General features: G+C 38.3%; 1 protein-coding gene across 1 annotated transcript in view; it reads left to right on the top strand.

Annotated features, from left to right (window-relative positions):
• Window positions 1-20,556, top strand: part of ADGRV1 (adhesion G protein-coupled receptor V1) — a 284,664-nt gene that overhangs the window by 236,527 nt on the left and 27,581 nt on the right. The window contains exon 88 of the mRNA XM_049794659.1: window positions 8,095-8,216. Within this exon, the coding sequence (XP_049650616.1) occupies window positions 8,095-8,216 (122 nt within the window). The remainder of the gene's footprint in view (window positions 1-8,094; window positions 8,217-20,556) is intronic.

Raw genomic sequence — 20,556 nt, 5'->3', positions numbered from 1 at the left:
TAGTATTTTAACAGGTTTGCTGCTTCCTATTTTTACAAATTATCAATGAACAATTTTGTCCAATTGGATTTCATAGACATGTACCTACCACCTTTCTGTTCTTCAGTATCAGCTCCTGTTAAATTCTGCACATCTCTCACATTCCCAATCTGGAATCAGAGGCTTTGTCATGAGTCACTGATTGCATGGTGGTGCTGGTGATGGTATTTTCTCCTTTGAACTCTATGAGGAAATCTGTTAGCTTCTTTATTTTGGCCACAAAATGCTGTTACCAAACTCCTTTTCTACAGCAGTTGTCAAAAGCAATTGAAAATGGAGCCAGCAGGATTTGGAACACTGTTATTCAAGCTTATTTAAAAAAAAAAAAAAATTGTGTTCGTGGCTTTTTCATAGTTCTGTCGCTAAGTTTAACCCATGACTTCTTAAGCAATAGTCTGTAAATGTTTTACTAATTTAGGTCTCCCTCGAATCGGTGAAATTCTGTGAAGCAATACATCCTCCCCAATCATTTAGGAAAAAATATTTGTAGACATCTTTCAGGTTTTGCAATAGGTCTTCATGTCTATCCAAGAACAATTAAAAGTAATTAAAATTACATTATCAGTTTAACAACCTAAGGGGAACACACCTAGTAAATATTTATAGGTAAACTCAGAAGATCATTAAAGCCATATTATTTAATTGCTTCTTTTATTGACTTTCCTATTTTTAGAAAAAAAAATAAAATTAAACACTTTGGGCAATAGAAAAAGACATAATATGGGCCAACACAGTGGTGAGAATACAAACATTTGGATACATTATGAAAGCATAGTGCATTCTTTGTTTTCCATAGTTAAATGATCTAGATGCTTGCTGCAAAGACATACTCAGCATTACACTTCAGAGTTTTAATATTATTTAATAATTTCCAGTTTTATCGATTCCTATTTGATTTAACATTTGTCACTGCTCAGACTCATTGCCCTGGAGAATTTTATCCATGGTATCAAGTACAGAAGGAAGAAAGCCTTCAGGTAGGCTACCTGACAATTTTGTAATGAAACAGACTGAATACGTAAAGTTAAGGCGTAGTTCTAACTCTACAGACAGAAGAAACTGAAAAATTGGCAATTTCAGAATATGAAGTTTATTTTCTTTGTATGTCTATTCTAGGAAGAAGATAATGTATTATCTTCTGAAACATATAATTCAAATTGAAAAGTTATGCTTTTTTCTGGGTACCAACAGCAAAAACATCATCAAAACCCACCTGCTTGACTGAACGTGGTGTCCTGAAGGGACTAATCCTGGTGTCCTAAAGAGAGTTCCAGTGCTGGCAATACATAAAAGCAGTGTGTTGTGCTTCTAGTTCATTTCAGTTACTCTTCCTCATGGTGCTACAGATTTTCTCCAGAGCAATGAGCTGATCATAGTTTCATAGGGCTTATGACTGACTTCTGGTTTGATGCCGTTGTTCAACTGAGTTTTTGGTTCATTCACATAGTAGGTTTTCTTTCTGCCCAAGTGTTCATCCATTTTTTTCCCAACTGTATAGTATAAAATATATAGCAAGAAGGCATTTTTAAAGAACCTTTTACTATGCACCGTGGCCAGTTGTTGACTAGAATTGTGCAGGAGGATTTCCATTGCTGTTTCCCTCCCTGGTAAAATAGGTTGTGGCAGGCATCGTCAAAGTATTCTTTCATAATCAGTAGGCACTACACAGGGATAACAGAGGTTAGCCGTGTGAACAGTCCCATCGTTAGGTGAAATTACAATGACATATATGAAACCACCTCAATCTTCAACTTGCCATTAGGTGAACCATCAAAGGTGTGACAGTGGGTCGCGATGGGGAGCACTGCAAGGCTCTTTGTTGTCTTCTTGTTCCTCTTTGCAGCCGTTTCCACTTTTTTCGTTTCCTTCCTCCTTGTCCTCCCAGCCTTGGGCTACCAAGAGGCCACACAGCTCTTAGTGCTGACAGGGCCAGAGGTTGGTGCGTATCTCCTTGCCGTGCTTTCCAAAATAGGTGTATCCTGCATATGAAGGCAGTTAGTATACAGCATGCATTTGACACCGGAAAATTATTTCTCCTTTTCTCTTTTTTTCTTTCTCTGCAGTGTCTGAACCAGCAGTATTCAACTGGCAGAATCTATTCCAGGCCCCAGCTATGAATAAATTTTAGGCAGTCTCATCCTGTGTTGTAAAATTTAGTATTTCTCACCATTTTTCCAGCCCTTTCAGGCACATAGATGTGACAACCATTGCAGTTCTCATTTCTGAAGAAGTCATGTGGAGACTGACCGGATCACAGTCCTGTGGTAGTAGACTTCTTTGTGGACCTCAGTAAGTTGCTGCTTGGGTTGCAGTAGGTGTAGCTGTAGACACCTGAGCCTCATCATCAGATTATTTCTCTTCATGGGTCAGTACAGGTGTCTTACAGCACAGCAGAAAATAAAACTGTCACCATAGTTTTTCTTTTCTCTGTGGGGTTTATTTCAGAAATATAAAATTGTGTGGGTTTATTTTGTTACACATTTAAAACCACTGTAGGTGAAAGCATAGCTGTTTGGAAATGTTCTGGGTTTTTTGTTTCCTTCTATTTCTTATTCTTGTTTCTGCTATAAGGAAACCAAAAAACAAATGCAGGGCTGACAGATATTACAGCTGAGTGATCTGGCATTTTATTATCTGAATCATATGCTACTCCTGTGGAGTTCCTTGTCACTGGATACTCTGAATTATCAAAGTTCACCATATTTGGTTCAACATGAGTATGTGAAAGAGAAGTCCCCTGAACATTACTAGAAAGTTTAGAAAGAAACTGTGTCTGGTGCAGGAAGCTCTTGAGTTGTAAATGGGGTAATTACTGGGAGAAGTACCCCATCTGGCCACATTTTGGCCCTTGTTGGAGGCAAGGCCAGATAAACATTTTTTTCATACCCAGTACAGCTTCTTTTAGGTTCCTTTTGAGGTAACTGAATTTTTGTACTTTTCCTGGTGCGTGAATTTTGTAATCTAATACACACCTGTCATGAAAATACTGCAGACTATCTTTCAAATTCTCACCAGCACCCTTATTATGTAAATCACTGGACAAAATCTTGTGTTTACTCTAAGGGCTCTCCTACTGTAGTAAAACTAACATAAAAACTGATTACAATGTACCACAGTCCTCACAACAGTAAGCATTGCAGAACAATAAATTTTATAGATAAGCTAATAAGGAAAATAATCTTTCCCCAGCAATGGGGAAGAAGTGAGAAACAGTGGGCACATTTAGTTTTTTGATAAATTGAATGTATGCAGTTCCACCTGATCAAATACCAAGCTGGACTATGGTAAGTTTTCAAACTCCCCAAAATTGCAACTAGAGCTGCATAAGCTGCGTTTATCTGTGTTGAGTTGCCAACCCTGCCAGTGTTTCTTAAGCTTGTAGTTAGGCAAAAGGGAAGATAATTCAGGAAGAGGCATGAACAGTCAGGATAGTGATATATGCATACATATATATATATATATATATATATACTTAAGGAGTGGGTGGACTGGCTGTTGCTTAAATAAAATCTTTCATCATTCCTAGTACTAAAAAAAGGTGTGGTAATGGTGTAAAAAGAGTGAGGACCAGCCTGGTTTGAATATATAGTACCCAAGAAAGCTGCTTGACAGTGTCTCAGTTACATCACACTGATGTTGACTTGACTGCTCCATGGCAGTCTTTTATCTGCTAAGGTTTACTGAAGTGTCTAAAGGCAACTGCTTGCACTTGGATTTAGAGTAAAATTCATGTCAGTGAAGGTTCATCTGCCCAGAAATACCCTTTGAGTTTGTTTGAGAGGGGGTTGTTGGTTTCCTTTCCATATGAAGTAAAGCACACAAAACTAGACTGTCTATTTTGATTCATTTCAAGCCCATTTATTGGTGTCCTTTTCCTTTATGCAGTGCTGTTTTTACAAATTAAAAAAAATTGTTGCTGATTTTCTGGTATGTTTGTTTTCGTTATCGAGCTTTTGTTTCATCAAAATACAACAAATTGTCTGAACAAAATGGGTGAAGAGAATTCAAACAGCTGAGACGCTAAATGCTGCCAAAGTTTTAACTCTGTATTAACTATTTACAATACTGATAATGAAGCAATTATTACTGGCAAAGTAAACTGTACGAATATTCACCATGTGGCAAAAAGCAGGTATCTTTAGAATTTTTTTCTTGTTACAATGCTATCATGACTTAACCCCAGCTGGCAACTCAGCCCCACGCAGCCACTCACTTAGTCCTCCCCAGCGGGATTGGGGAGAGAATTGGAAAAAAGGTAAAACTCATGGGTTGAGGTAAAGACAGTTTAATAGGTAAAGCAAAAGCCACGTGCCCTAGCAAAGCAAACCAAGGAATTCATTCCCCACTCCCCACGGGCAGGCAGGAGTTCAGCCATCTCCAGGACAGCAGGGCTCCATCACGCCTAACCGTGACTTGGGAAGACAAACTCCATCACTCGGAATGTCCCCCCTTCCTTCTTCTTCTTCTTCCCCAGCTTTCTATGCTGAGCATGACGTCCTATGGCCTGGGACATCCCTTGGGTCAGTTGGGATCAGCTGTCCCGGCTGGGTCCCCTCCCGGCTCCTTGTGCCCCCCCCAGCCTGCTCCCTGGTGGAGGTGGGGGGAGAAGCAGAAGAGACCTTGGCTCTGTGCAAGCACTGCTCAGCAATAAGGAAAACATCCCTGTGTTACCAAAACTGTTTTCAGCACAAATCCAAAACATAGCCCCATCCCAGCTGCTATGAAGAAAATTAACTCTACCCCAGCCAAAAATGCCACAAATGCATACACAAATCTACATGTTTGTACAAGTAGCATTCATTACATAAGCTTTTATCAGAATTACTCAAGATACGCTCCACAGAGACCTTGTTAGATTCAGTAAGCTGGATTCTGTTTTTACCTGTGGTAGTTTTATTCTGGTGAGATGGCAGTGAATTTATCAAATTTCTGCCTCACACACACTCAAAGATAATAAAGTCAGATCACTGTACATTAGAAGTATGTCATCTAGAGATCATATTGCTCCATTTCCTTCAGCTTCATGCAAACAGCTATTTCAGCAATCTATGGTTTCAACAATCTAGAGGTGCTAGGTTATGATTTATATCATGGTATTTTTCCTTAGGTGATATTTATGCACTAAAAGCAGAAATCATGGTGTTAACTTTTGGCATGTTCTACTGTCTGCAGTTTGTCCTCCTACAATTTGCTTTCTTTTCTACCCTACCCCCCACCTGAGTTGAACTCTATTGCAAAGTAATACAAAAGCCAAATCATTAGTAGATCTTCTTGAGACAATTCTCTTAATTGTTCGCTTTGGTCTATATACAGCATCTAGAATTGTATGCATTAGTGATCATTAGTTGCCAGTCCATTATATCAGTTCAATTTCATAAGCAGCTAAAGTTTTTTGCATGATTTTGAGATTTAAACAAAAAGATGATACAATTCAATTAATATCTGTGACATAAATAAATTAATGAGTTGCTCTACAGATATTTACTGAATTTACCTTTAGAATTGTATTTACAAAAAGCGGTAGTTTTTGATGTATGTTTTCTTATTTTTTATTTTGCTAAATTTTGTTATTATAACCTCAAAAACTTTGAGGATGCCAGTTCTTTGCTGGATTTTTGTGACCGTTGTTAAGTACACATCTAATAAGTATTTGTATTCATTAGTGTTTGCAATGTAGAATAGAGAAATACTTAATGCTCTACTTCTTACTGTACTGCCTGGTACTTTAGAGGGCTTTGCATTTTTAATTATTGTAAAAGCATTGTGATGTTGATCATGTATATTAGTGGCCATTAAAGAAAAGCTTGTTTCAACATCCATCAAAGCCACAAGGAATTTTTGCATTTTGCCCAACAGACTTTGAGACGCTTTGCGTGCAAGGGATACTAGTGACTCTGGAGCGCAGTGTGAGAAATACATTGCATTTCTATTCTCTTCATCTAACAAAATCAGGTTCCTCCCAGACAAATAACAGAGGTATATAGCCTTAATCTTCTTCCCCAGTGCTACTCTGAAAAATACACATGCATTATTGGTGTTATGTTCTGGATCAGGTATCCTTGGGAAGTCTCAGACCTTTAGTAAATTTTAGCCATACCTTACCTTGCTTTGGGTGAAGTGATTCAGGTGGTTAATGGACATTGATTGTCATTTGAGACAGCCAAGGTTATCCAGTCTGGCCTCCAGCTTTCTTTTCATAAAGAATGGGTCTTCCACAGGGCCTGTGTTGTATGTACTGGCCATGTACAGATCCTTTAGACCTCCTTTAGATCTAACGCCATTCTAAGGCACCAATACCCACTCACAATGACTCCTCAATTCCTAGCTGCCTAGACCTCACAGCACTGCATCCTCCCATCCACTGCAAGCAAGCTCGCAATCCTGTATGCACAGAATAGCATTATTTACAAATGGCCAAACTGGAGAGGATTTATGTCATGTCCTCGGACATAAGTGGGAGGATGGGAGTACCTTAACAGTGATTAGAGCTGAGCTTTCAAACACCTTTACTTAGGCGATCTGATTTTCTTAAAGCTGTAATGGCCTTTGTTATTTCCAGGAAGAACAGGTAGGGGTTTTTTCCCCCACAGAAAAAGCAAGGCCTTGTTAACTCTTCCAAAGAACTGAGTTTATTTTAATATTTCGGTTTTATTACCTCTAGCCCTAGGTTACCACTACCCTAGCATAATGTTAATTTTCATGTGTAACACAGTATCTCATTATAATTCACTAAGGAAATACCTATCTTCATTAAAAGTTATGTCATACTATCAAACAGTGGTTGCAGAACAGCCCAGGTTTGCACCCCAGGTTTTACTGCGTGGTATTAGGCTTTAATAGGGGAAACTTTAGGAACATAGTACCTGCTCACATTGTGCTTTGCTTCAAGTCATTCCCTTGTTTATAAAATATACGCACATGCATTTCTGCCAAAGCAATAGTTATAACCCTGAAGCAGCTACTGCCTGCCTCACTGGAAGGTAGTCTTGACTTTGGCTATTGCCTGTATTTAGAAGGCACTTACTAGTTGTACGGTATTATACAAAATGCCTAAAGTGATCCCAAACCACTCTTTTCTGGAACGATGCCTGTCAAAAGTGTGTCCCCGCTCTTTGCTGATACTGCATGACTAATGCAGAGAGGGGCAATGCCTGGCCGAGCACCTCCGACCCCAAAGTGGGCAGACCTGGGCAAACATGGACTTTGAAGTCTGCCATGAATACGGTCAACACGGGGGGGCCCAGCGTGGTGTACGTGGCTGTCAACAACAGGAGCGGGTGGGGGCAAAAGCTAACTTCTTTCCTTTTCGCAAACTGTCCACGCAGGCATCTTCCTGCCAGCATTCCTTAAATCTTTTATGCTGTAAATACAGTAGGGAATATAAAATGCAGCTGTATGTATGCGTGCTTAAGAATGGATTCTGCACATATTTTTGAAGATGAAACTGGTGCAAAGGCTGTTTTTGAGGGGGTCCTTGACCGAGTGGAGATTGTTGCTTGAAGTTTTATAGGGTCAGATGCCTTCTTATGTTTGGCTCGCAGAGAAAGTAACAACAAATCAGAGAATAAGCTATTCTTATAATTTCTATATAATTCTATAAACTGCCTGAGCCGTGGCAGTTTTTGTATTGATAATGTTTTTGTTCTTTTCCGCTTCTTCTTCATTCTTGGAAATACTTTTCCTCCCAAAATTTCCAGAGCTTGCCAAGAGCTTTCCCGTGCTTCCCCCAAGGTCAGCATGTTTTCTGACTCCACGTGTGCTCTTCCCACCCGCAAAACATCCGTGCCTGGTTTGCTGAGCTGGGCTGTGCTCCCCTGAACCCCCACCTCCCAGTCCCCCCCAGCTGGCCATGCCCTTCTGCTGGTCTCCTGGCCCCGAGGTGGGGGGGGTCCTGAAAGCCGTGGGACCCCCCCCACCCAGAAGGGCTGCCCATCACTGGAGAACGAACTCCAAGGTTGGCCAGAGACGGCGAAAGCGGGTCCTGTGTCCGTAATGCTTTAAAAAGTTTTTTTTCCCAGGGCGCGCCAGCTGAAATGCTGTGTTTGTGGTTTTCAGAGATCCCCTTGGTCTTGTACCTGTTTGCCCTGATTTCCGTCACCTGGCTGTGGGGAGGACTGCACATGGCTTACCGGCACCTCTGGATGTTAGTCTTCTTCATCATCTTCAACAGCCTGCAGGTAAGAGCCGGCACCTTTTCCTTCGGTCCTCCTGCAGAGCTGGGGGACACCTCCACCGCTCACAACGTGTTTGGCATTTCGGCTTTGCCATCCAGAAACACAGTGTGACACGGTGGAGCTATTAGTCATGTGTTCTGTTGATTTCTCAAATTAACATATAGAATGCATATTAAGGCAAGGGTTGCATTGTTTTGAAACAATAGCTGTATAATTGCATAGATTTAATTTCATAGCTAATACACTGGGAAAGAAAATTGCTTGCTTCTGAGTGTAATGTGTTACCGAGGTAATTATACCAGTAAAACTGAAATATCTGCAGTGTTTGCAAAAACACCGAGTATTTCAATTTTCTCTATCTGGTAACTCTAATAAAAAAAGAAACCACAAAGATTTAAAATTATACAACCTTAATACTGATTTTTTTTCCGTTATGAGGGGTGAGCCTTGAGGTTTAGCTTTTCTCATACAGTGTACATATTGGTAAAGCAAAGATCTTTTCATTGAAAAAATCAAATATAGACTAGGTGTTGATGATTAATTATAAAAAATGCAAATAGCCCTTTGCAAAATTTTGCAAGTGTAAGTGCTTCCACTGGACTCAGTACTGCATTACACTGTGTTCAATGCCATAATGCACTTTGCAGAATTGTTTACAGAACTGAGGTTAGTATGTCAGAGATGGGAAAATGCCTCTGATGTCTGAAAACAGTGAAAATAAGAAGAATTAAAAAATATATATCCAAATCTATAGTGTGCAAATTTCTTTCCCATTTTTATAACAGAAATAACCATGATACCATGTATTGTTTTCCAATATTAAAAATCTTTATACCTCATCAAATAAAAATTAATTAAAAAGCTGTATTTTCATAAAACAGTATTATTTTAGTTTTGAATTCAAAAGGTGGGAATTTCCTTAAGCAGCAATCTAATATTTTCAAAATGTACATCTCAGACATAAATTCTTTTTGTAAATCAAGGAAAAAAATGTAGCTTATTCTCCTTGTAATACATTTGATTATTCAGTATATGTTGTCATTTAACTATTCATTGGCTCACATTAGTTATGACATTTTTTTTCTGTGGAGTTAGGTGAATAGATTTGCTCTAGTAATTGTCTGCAGCATAGGCATAAAATTGCTTTTTTTTGCAGTGAGACTGCCTGCCACAGCTCTGCAGGACTGGCAGTAGTACCAAAGCACATTCCCTCCCTTTCCTCTCCCCCTGCAAAATCCCAGACTACAGGCAAACCCCCATGGGAGTTTTAGCACTACAGCTGTAACTACTGCAGCTTTATAGTGAAACTTAATGCACTGACATAAAACATAAATGTGTGGTGACATTTGTGTACGTACCTGTAGCTATAGATATATATTTTTATATATTCTTCCGCACTGCCTCTCTACAAAGAATTATTACTAGAATGCAGTCTGGGTTTGTGTTACCTAGATCAATCTCCGATACAAATTTTTTAAAAGGGCAATTCATTATAATTGAGATTTTTATGGCAGAGGTAAAACAGTGCTAGACCACTGTAAAATGCATGGATATTTGGTTTAAAATAAAATTTCTTTATTGCCAGTGCATATTTATAGAAAAAGGGATATGAGTATTCTGTGAAAATTACCATTCTTGGCCAGAATGTTGACCTTCTATGTAATTGCCAGAAGAGACTTTATATTAGCCTGCTTTATATAACTTGAAATTTCATTTTATTCAAGTAAAGTTCAAAGCCATAGAATTATTGTTATTTTAATTAATGTTGCCAGTTTCAATACCCCAATTCATGCAGTAGGATCAAGAAGTAAAACAGGATGTTGCAAGCCAGTCATGTAAAATATGAGGCCCACAAGGTCTGGGGGCGGATTTAATTGCACTAGCAGTCCAGTATGATAGCAGGTGACATGGAAAACACAGATATAAAAGCATGCCTAGAATAAGAAGTTATGACTGCCATTAGAGATACACCACTGAATGACTCCAAAATTAGGATTTTGTTTAGATCCAGCTACAAGTGAGATGATACCAGAAATATTTGCTTTTCTCAATCTATGTGAAGTTTTTCAGTTGGTTAAATTTAATACTCTTTATGAAATTTTGTTTCCATTCATGAACTCTAATATCTTTGAACTTTAGGAAGTAATTTTTTTTTTCTTTTATTAGCTGTTCTTTGATTGTTGACTTGTGTCTTATCAGCATTGCTTGTCCATACAAAAGTTAAATGCCAATAAGACTTGCGTAGGTAGTACATAACTCTTCTGTGATCTGCTGCAACTTTTTTTGCTGTATTTCAGAAATATTTCTACCATAATTTCATGCAACTGAAAGAATACATTTTTTCCTGTATATATTGTTTTGGTATTCAAGGCCCTGACATAAATAACTTTCACTATCAAGAGCTATACTCTTCTGTCAGCTGTATCCTGCAGCAGGTCGTGCACAAAGATCAAATAACCTCTATTGGCAGGTGCAGTTCTAATTTTTCAGAGTCATACCCCAGTTGCATCTCCACCCTCAGTTAGACAGCTGGGAAATACATATAAGAAACTTTGTTTGAAATCCTTCAGAGGAGCTAGGAAACGAAAAATTAAGAAACCAAATACTACAAGCTTCACCATCCACTGGCTGGCTTGCCTTATGTTGTTGTCATTGCTGTGCAACTCCGTGCATGGAGCGCAGCCTTATTTTCAAACTTGTGGTAATGCTGGACTGCCTGCATTACCCTTCTGACCATAATCCTTCCTTTAACTCTCTGCCAACACGAGCAACTGCTTCACCAATAGTTATCGTCTCTTTTGTACTGGGATCAATTCATTTGGCTTCTTGCCCTAATGATGGATGGTAATATCTGGGGAATAACTGTAGATGATAACAGGCCTGCAGAAGATACTGCAGCATCTCTATTCAAATTACATCAATATTGAGCTTCCACATCAAAAGGAGAAATCAGTTATTTTTGTTATTCCTAGCCCTAGAGAGTCTGTAAAACCTCAAATATAAAATAAATGTTACTTTACTGAAAGGAATCGCAAAAAAAATTCAAATGTGTAATCTCTTCTTGTTTAGTATTTTAAATTAAAATGTGCAGGTCTGGAACTCCAACTCAAAGAGTAGTAAATAAAAACTTTTCCTTACAGCTATGAAGAGCTCAAGAACTCCACACTTCACATTTTAAAAACATTTTTTATCGTTTGCTGGAATTTTCAGATATAAAATGTAATCGTTACAGTATCCACTACCTTTTATTACTAGATATTGAAAATGATGTATGAAGTATGAAGTTACCAAATCATGTGTACAAATACATGCACATAGTATACAAGTAATGCATGAAGTGTGAAGTAACCAAATACATAAAAGAAAAAGATACCTTTTTAGTGTTGGGTCCCCTGAGAGCAGTAAAAACAATGGAGTAGCTCTTTCACAGTACTACAGTTTTTATATTTGTTTTAGTAGGTGATTGTCTTCAGTGCTTTGTAAATCTCTACAATAAAACAAGTTTAAAAAACACTTCCTGGAACACCCCCACATTTTAAATAACCACCCCACATATATTGTTCTCCTGTTTTAAAGTTACCATTTATCTAATCAGGAAACAGAAAAACTGGTGTGTGATTCAGGTGACCAGACATGCACTATGAAACGAAAAACAGGGAAGGAACAAGGTAAAGAGTCTGCAAATTTCCTTAATCTATGCTTTTCATCAAACAACCAGACACACCGAATTTTCTTAGTTAGAGACCATGTCAGTATGCAAACTGCTTGTCCAGAAGGAAATTACGTATTGCAAATACTGGATGCTGAGTAATTGGAGGTTTTGCTGTGAGCAGGTATGGCTTTAGAAGGCTTTTGCAGACCACACTCCCACTAACGAGGGGCTGGTCCTGGGGGGGCACACGCTGCCTGCTGAGAGCTCCTGGCCTGCAGGCTCTGCAGAGCCGGGCTCATCCGCGACACAGACGGCCGTTTCTAGCATCCTTTGAAGCTTTATCTCAAGCCCGGTTGTTTGGGAATGGGAGAGGAAAATGGGACTCAACAGAGGATAACACATTTTTGTAACGATTTTGGGAGGAACTAGCTGTCTTTTAGTGCATTCTGTTGGCATCTCATTCCCATGCGTTATGCCTTTATCAGCTCTCCGAATTGATAATGATTGTTAAAACAAGGCTGTTTTTCTGCAATAAAAGGCAGTTTTACCATTTATTGCTGGGCATTTCTGTTATACAACATGCCCTGGTTCAGCTGGAAAGCAATTCGGTGTTCATTAAGAGCTTTTCCCCAACAGGAAAGAGAACATGAAATAGTTTACGAGAAACAGAAACCCGCTTCCCTGCTGCTCAGGAGCTACAGACTGTGTAACGAAGCAGAACGTGACCCATTAAAACGTGTTGGATATCCAAATGGATTCAACTCAGGAGACTGGAAGGATGTTGAATGTTATCCAATTTAGTTGTCTAGCCTTAGGACATATATTTCCTAGGAAAAGCTCTTGATAGAAAAATCATCTACTAAGGACAAATTGTCTCCAAGCACTTCCTGCGGGAAACAGTTCCCATCAGAAACAAGTTTATAGTACAAGCTATTCTAGTGCATGGAGGGGAAAGCAACCCTTTCTTTGTAACTTCAGGAATAAACATGCAAAGTGCCATATGGGGGGACAATAGCTGATTTACAAAATAAAAAATAAATTTAGAAAAGCATGGAAGGAAAAGGGTAAGAAGCGTGTTTGGGCTATCTGATGTTTTGAGTTCGTCAGCAGTATGGTCCCAATTACCCTGCCCAGGCAGCATCTGTGTCGCAGAAGTGTACTCCCTGCTCTCATGTGAAAGGCCTTGGCGCCTCATCCTTTTGCTTGCAAAACCGACAGGAACATTTACCTCTTTTCTTTACATATGATTGCCTTCATGGACTTATTCACAAGGTATCTGCCTGGGTCAGGAGTGAAAGAATAAGCTGCTCTTTTATGTGCTTCTCTCTAAAGGTTAGGATTTCACAAGCTCTTTTGCATACACTATACTCGTCTAAACAATTGTCGTGTTTTTCATGCAATTAGGGGGGTGTTTCTGGTTTGTGTAGCTAACGTCATCGGTGGCATATCTGCCGTTCGATGGATCCAAAGTTCAGGGCAGTGGGTGGATCTCTTCCCATTGTTTGCAGAGGGGTTGGGATGAGGCTTCAGACCCGTTCTCAGGCTCTTCCCTGCAGTCAACTTTCTTAGTATAATCCTGATTATTTGTTGGTGATATTTCTAGCAAACTGCGCTACATATCCCAACCCGTTATCTCATAATTTAGGATGTATCTACACTGCAAACTACAAGGTATTAGATACCCCATAGCTTCCCTTTCTGTGGTTCCCTGTACCTTGCGCTAAGCCCCACCACACCCTAGCCCTGGGAATAAATTAATTAATTTTTTAAATAAGTAAGTTTGTATCAAACCCTTGCTTTTATGAAATACTGGAATGTTACCCATCAATAGTATCAGAACTCAATTTTTCAGCAATTGTAAATCAGGAGAAAAATAAATCAGCAGTGGGAGGTGTCCCATGATTAACCACAGATTCAAGAAGATCTTGGGTGATTTTGGCTGATGCCGATAAGGGTAAAATGTCTTTGCCTGGTCTGTGTTTGAGCACACCAGGATGACTCATGCCCACATAATGACCAACAGTGTTACACGTAAAATACGTCTTCCCAAGAAACACAGGAAGAATCTGGAAGTAAGAGTTGACTGGTGGTTTTCCAAACTGGGCAAAATGGCTGACTTGCCTAATATGACAATTTTTAAAAGTCAACTTATTTGTAGTGGATTACAGTAAGAGAAGATTCGGGGGTTCAGGTACAAATGTTTGACAAGCCCATGGTACCTTTAACAAGGAATATGGATATACTGAAAATGAGTGAACAGGTACACCCCCAAACCTGGCATTGGCTGGAGTTGATGTGATTCCCCAAGCTTCATTAATTAAAATAGCAGAGGAACCAGAATGAGAGCAAGGGCTAGCTCAAGTAGCAAAGGAGATAAAATATCAAAGAAAACTAATAGATATAGTGGCAAAACCAAAAACGTTATAATGAGGAATACCCTGTGTATGGAACAACAGAAAATAAATTTAGCAAGAGAAATCAATATGCCACAGTTTTAGAAGGAAAAAAAAAATTAAAAATACAACATATTGAGAAAACAACAAGAGAACAAAGGTACTCAGTTTTGTAATTGCAGTATATTAGTGCAGTAATGAAAATAAAGAAAAATATATGGTTTATAAAGCTCATGCCAACACCAGTTGCAAATGAAAAATATGTTTTTTCCTAGAACACACTATTTAACACTGGGACATAGTCAGGGGACACTGAGAAGGCCACCACTATAAATAGGTTCACTTCCTGTTTCTTATGTCACCTTCCTAAAGGCTCTCCTCCTGATGAGTCGGAGATGGACTAGATGATCCCATGCAGCAGTTCTGACGAATGAAGCCACGCACAGCCAAACAAAATCAAGTACTAGACAGACATCAGATGCAAGTAAATGGGGTGGGCTACAAAAGGCTGCCTAAAGATTTTGCAAAAAGTGATTCTACACTGCAGATAAGCCCAAAAGACAATGAAGTCATCATAGTATTGCCAGGATAAGGTGAACTACAAGCAGAATTAATTTTTTAAATAACTAAGCAAGAAAAGTACATAAGCTTGTTCAAGTAGAAATAGTCCAGGCAAAACCAAACCCTCCTCTGTCGGCTGAGTGCATAAACCAAACACAACTAAACACAACTCAAAGAATTCATACACTAGCCCAGAAGCAAAATAAAATACATATCCAAAGAAGGCATTGCAATTTGATGTCTGTGCAATAAAGTGTATTCTTACGCTGTTTCTGGGGGCTTGGATTCTCTTCCAGACACACTATACCTGGAAGGAAAGAAAATAGTATACTCAGTACAGTTCACTTGTTTAGTAAGTGAATATAAAAGGAGTAGAAAACAAAGTTATTTTTGTTAAAGTAAAACCCCCTGAAAGTTTGTTCGGTAGGTGCATTTATTTTAAAACAAGTAAAAAGAACTAATATAAAGCAAATAAAGAAAGCCTGTCACTTTTTGAGACTTCACACTTTTTGACATTATCAGCCTAACTTTTGGGATGTAATCCTGATTGCGCAATAGCATTGGTATACATTATACCAGCCATGCAAATTTACGAAGCTAACTGAGTGACTTGATTATTCAGTGAATCAAGACAATGCAGCATTCAATTTTATATCCCCTTCTCTCTGGATATTACTTTCTTCTTAAAGAATAATTCTCTGTGGTGCTAGTTACCACCCTAAACATACTCTAATACATGATTACTGTAATGACTTACAAAATTACAATAAAATATTCCCTTTACCTATTCAAGTCCTTATGTAATGGACCCAAAATCAGTCTATGACTGAAGGCAAAACAAAGAAAAAAGTGTGCAGTGTCAGGTAAACAAAGGAACATTGTTAGGTTGGAACTAAATATCTCCTAAGCATATAGGAGAAATCGATGTCAGAAGAGAGTAGCTTGTGTCTAGAGCTGTGTTTGTGATGATGAGAGTATACAGAAAAATGCATAATAAAATTGCAAGAAGCACAGAGTGAAGGAATGTACTGAAGTGGGCTTTGATTTACTGGATTTTCAACCAATCATCAGTCAAAAAAATTTAGAGAGTATTTCAATCAGTTGCCCACTTAAAATATAAAGACATGATTATAGTGTATTTCAAAACAAATATAGTCATTAAATAACATTTTACGTCTTCCAGCATCTATGAAGCTCCTTCAGCTGTTCTTGAACAACTTCACGTTAAAAATATATTTCACGAAAAATCTCTAAACACTCTTAATAATTTTTTGAGGTAGAACATAAAGAAGCAGTTTCAACCATTCCCCTCAGATGGCATTAGTAACAGCAAGAATTACATATTGCACAACAACAAGTAAGAAACGTAACTATAACATATATTGCTGCAATCAGTCAAGTATATCCACTGAAAAGGACTTGGGTTCAGGTGTGTTCTTCTTCCAACTCTGTTGATAAGAGTTGACTTTTCTTACTGTGGAGAATAAAATAGCAAACAATTTGATTTGGTATCTGTAACAAATCACCCACCTTTTCATTTTACATTGCTGCCAATCTCTGTGCCACCATAAATAGCATTTTTTTTTTCAATAACTCGGCTAAAAGAAGTATCTCAGTATAATCATAAAGTAGAATCAATCTATATTTTGCCTTTAAATCCAGACTTCTAAATTCTGTACTGTTATTCTAAGACTATTAATTGATGGTCAGAGAATTCAGAAGTTGACAGTGTGGGTTCTAAGTCTTGAAAAGAATGAGTTTCTTTGTAATCAGCTGAAGTACTTAATGCTTTTTTTTTTAATCCCCCACTGGTTTTCACAGGCAAAGCCTGCTGCAGTCAGTGGCAGGATTTGAGAAGGAGAGGGGCAGCAAGCAGCAGGGGAGTAACAGGCTGAGGAGCACTTAGAGAATCTGTAAGACCCAGATCCATGGGGCTGAAAGGGATTTGTCCAAAAGTGCTGAAAGACCTGGCCATGTAGTTGTGAGCCTATTTTTGAAAAATCATGGTGACTGAGGATAAGTGTGATGGCAAGGAAAAAGATAATATTACTCTCAAATTTCAGGAAGGCAGAGTATAACTTCAGGAAATTTGTGGCTAACGATAACTAGGAGAAGTGGAACTCCTCTTGGAAATTAGGCAAAGCACATACCAGGCTGCACTAGGAGGAATTTGGCCAACGAATTGAGTTATCATGCTTGTCTACTCGAGTCCTAGGAAGCCGCACTTGGAATACTCCATCCAGTTCTGGAGTCTTCAGTTTATGAGGTGTGTGGAGAAACTGGTGAGGGTTGAAGGGAGGGCTACCATGGTGGTTGGAGGCCTGGAGCACATGTCCTGTGAAAAGTGGCTGAAGGAGCTAGGTTTATTTAGACCAATGAGGAGAACACCAATGGAAAATGTAATAGCAGCATGTTAATATTTGAAAGGTAATTAAAAAGATGAACATGTCATTCTCTTCCCCTCTACTCTCTTGATAGTGCCAGGTAATAACAACAAAGGCACATGGCCACAAAACTATGGCATGGGAGGTTCGGATAGGACATTAGGAAAAGTAATTCACTAGGAGGAAGTACAGAACTGGAACTGTTGCCCAGGGAGGTTTGGGATCTCCACAGCTGCAGGGTATTAAATTTCAGCTAGACAAAGCCACATACTGACCTGAGCAGTGGACTCACCCTCTGAGGGGACTGAATGAACTTCAGAGGTCACATCCAGACAGTTTTCTTGTAGTTCTATGATTTGACGTGTGGGAAACTCTATTCTCAACCCATTAATTGTGTTAGATAGACAAACACCAGCAGCCACATGGCACTGAGGTCATGAGTTTTTAGGAAAGCATCAAATATTACAGAGCTGATGATAAAACCCAAAGACCTGGAAATTATATAAACAGGAAAGTTTAAGTAAAATATTAGCCATCTTTAGGAATGACTTCGGAGCAGTGGATTCCATTTCTCATGTTTCAGCACTGCAGAGTGATCTCTATGCATACATATCTTCATGCTGAACATCATTATGTTATGAAGGCTGATCTGAATGTTTCTGTGAAATAAATGCATGTTAAGTTTTAATAGTCTCTAGGAAAAGAACTGTTCCCTTTTCCTCCACCCACACATTTCCTGCAGAAGAACCCTCTATATTGCACAAGCCTGATGTTTCACCATTATGAGAAGGATGTTTTCTCCTTTTCTTCATAATAAATACTCTTTATAATAAATACAGATGAGATCTCACTTGGGGGCTTGTAAAACTCATGTTAAAAAAAATTAAAATCATTCTCTTATTTTATATACAGCTTTAGTGTCCTCCAAGCAACTGCTGAAGAAAGAGTGAATGGCATTACTGCCTTTATCTGTCATAGTTTCATTATTACTCAATATGCAGAAACCATGATAAGCTAAGATTTCATTCTGAAATAACAGGAATTCAGTAAAGACTGAATTAATTAACTTTTTTCTGAAGTACTATATGCAATATAAAGTCCCTCTTTCTATTTTATTTTGTCCTTGACATATAATACCTTTTAAACAGGTGTCACTGTTGGAAATTGTTTAGATTTTTGGAACGTCATCTCGCTGATGACTGTTGAAGGAATATGAGTTAGAGGACCATGACCCAGCCTTAATTCATGGGATGACTTGTTGAATTGTTAAGAGAAAAGAACAGGAAGAGGTGTGAAAAATATGTACAAGACTGGGAAAAAGAAAATCCAATCATTTAAGCATATGGTCCTTATAGACTGGGAAAAAGAAAATCCAATCATAAGCATATGGTCCTTATAGAATAATGCATGAAGAAACTTCTGTCATGTAGGTAAAAAGGTTATTGCATACAGCAACCAGTGTGAGTTAAGTAGGAGTTCTAACCTTTAAAAAAATAGACCACCTGGTAAGTTTTCTCACCTAGTGAAATTCTCCTGTATTGTGGGCAAGGCAGAGTTAAAATCATCTTGAAATCATCAGTGAGACCAATCCTTGGCAGCTGTTTCTTATAGTACTTTTTAAAAAAATTGCTTGTATTAATCTACATGGACATAAACTGCAAATGCTTATTTTCCAGGGAGGACAGAACGGTTCTCTAAGTACAGTTGATAATGATTTTGCTAGCCTAGGAAACAATGAATTAGAAGTTGTCCAAACTAGGACAGAGTTAGGTTGAAAGAAACTGTTCAATTGATTCTTTTTAGAAGTGCTTTCTTCTAAAGAATTGTTGTTGTGCACTCTAACAGGTCATATTAGGACTAAAGGGGGGGAGGAGGTAGGTAGTTTGCCAAAAGAAACTACGACTTTTTGAAACAGTGACATGATATGAAAAGATACTTGCTTTTTTTTACTCAAAAGTGTTTTAGAATAGAGGAAGCAAAGAATCCCTGAAATAAAGCTGGGAGATGTCTAGACATCAGGAAAAGCTTTTTGTGCCACAACATAGGTTCAGTTATATCTTATATACTAAATATATTTTGATTTTGTCGACTAGAAGCCTGTTAGTTAGACATCAGTTTTAAAATTAAAGATCAGATACTTAAAAGTAAGATAAAATCCAGCTCAGATGTAGTGAAGTTAGGCACAGTAGTCCAAGCCATTATCTGCTAATCCCGATAAAGGAAATGCAGCAAATCTGTTCAACTCTTAGAGAGGTATTTGATACAGTGCCACAACAAAATTGGAGGAGTAGGCGTAAAGGGAAAAATATGGTAAAAGTAAAATGGGAAAAATAAAAAAATAGTAATATTGCATCTCAATACTAATCTTCACTTGCATTTTCATTACAACCTTGGCAGACAAAATGCTAATATAGCTTTTTGGGTACACAAATTTAGAGGTTATTGGTGATTTAGAGGACTGATGTATCCTACACAATGAGATGGATGATTTTCAGTCTGTGGAATGACTTAATAGGAATTATATGAGATCTGACAACACTAAGTGCAGAATTATGCACTAAGATACTAACAGTGAAAAAAATTCTGCTATAAGTTGATAAACTATATATAACTGAGAAGTAAAAACTGAGATGGGTGTGTTGCTTTATCTCAGGACAAATGCAAATCACCAGTATGATACAGGCTTGAAAGAAGCAAATGTGATGCTAATCTTATACCCAACAGCAATATGAGTGCCATTGTAAAAGGTATTGGTGATGCATTATTTGGGATCCTGTGGACATTTCTGAGCCCATTAGTCCAAGAGATGAATTCTGTATATGGTACGAGTAGAAAAAAGGTATTAGTAGTGATCAAGGGTTTGAAAAACTTATTTCAGAAGCCTGAGAGTATTTCACATGTCAGCAGTCATCTATTGTCTGTGTGCATACTGGCCTTGATCCAGCAGCTGTATAATCACACTGGTGTCATGTTGCACGCAAAATAATGTATCCTGCCTCTCAGCAGGGATTTTTCAGAGACTTCAGTCCTTTTTTGTAGTTGGCCCTAACTCAGAACAACTTTTTGAGTTCCAACATCTCAGTTCTGCTCAGGAGGCAAGGTAGTATGAGGGCGTGTGGCTGTGATCTCATACCACTAAATTCTTTGAGATTTTCAGTATTTTCTTCTATTAAAAAAGGACCAAGAATTTAAGGAACATGTTAACTGTACTGTCATAAATTCATTCCAAAGTCAGTTTGTTTGAAAGTATTTAAGTGTAATGTTGCCAATGTTTTCTTTGCATACTGACTTTTTATGATGGATTTGTTTCTTCAAAGAGGAACATGTCAACAGTTAAATGTGAGATCTGAATA

This window comes from Accipiter gentilis, chromosome Z (assembly GCF_929443795.1).
Source record: "Accipiter gentilis chromosome Z, bAccGen1.1, whole genome shotgun sequence".
Classification (NCBI taxonomy): domain Eukaryota; kingdom Metazoa; phylum Chordata; class Aves; order Accipitriformes; family Accipitridae; genus Astur; species Astur gentilis.
Note: the sequence above shows the minus strand (reverse complement) of the source record. Positions and strands in the feature narration are given on the sequence as shown.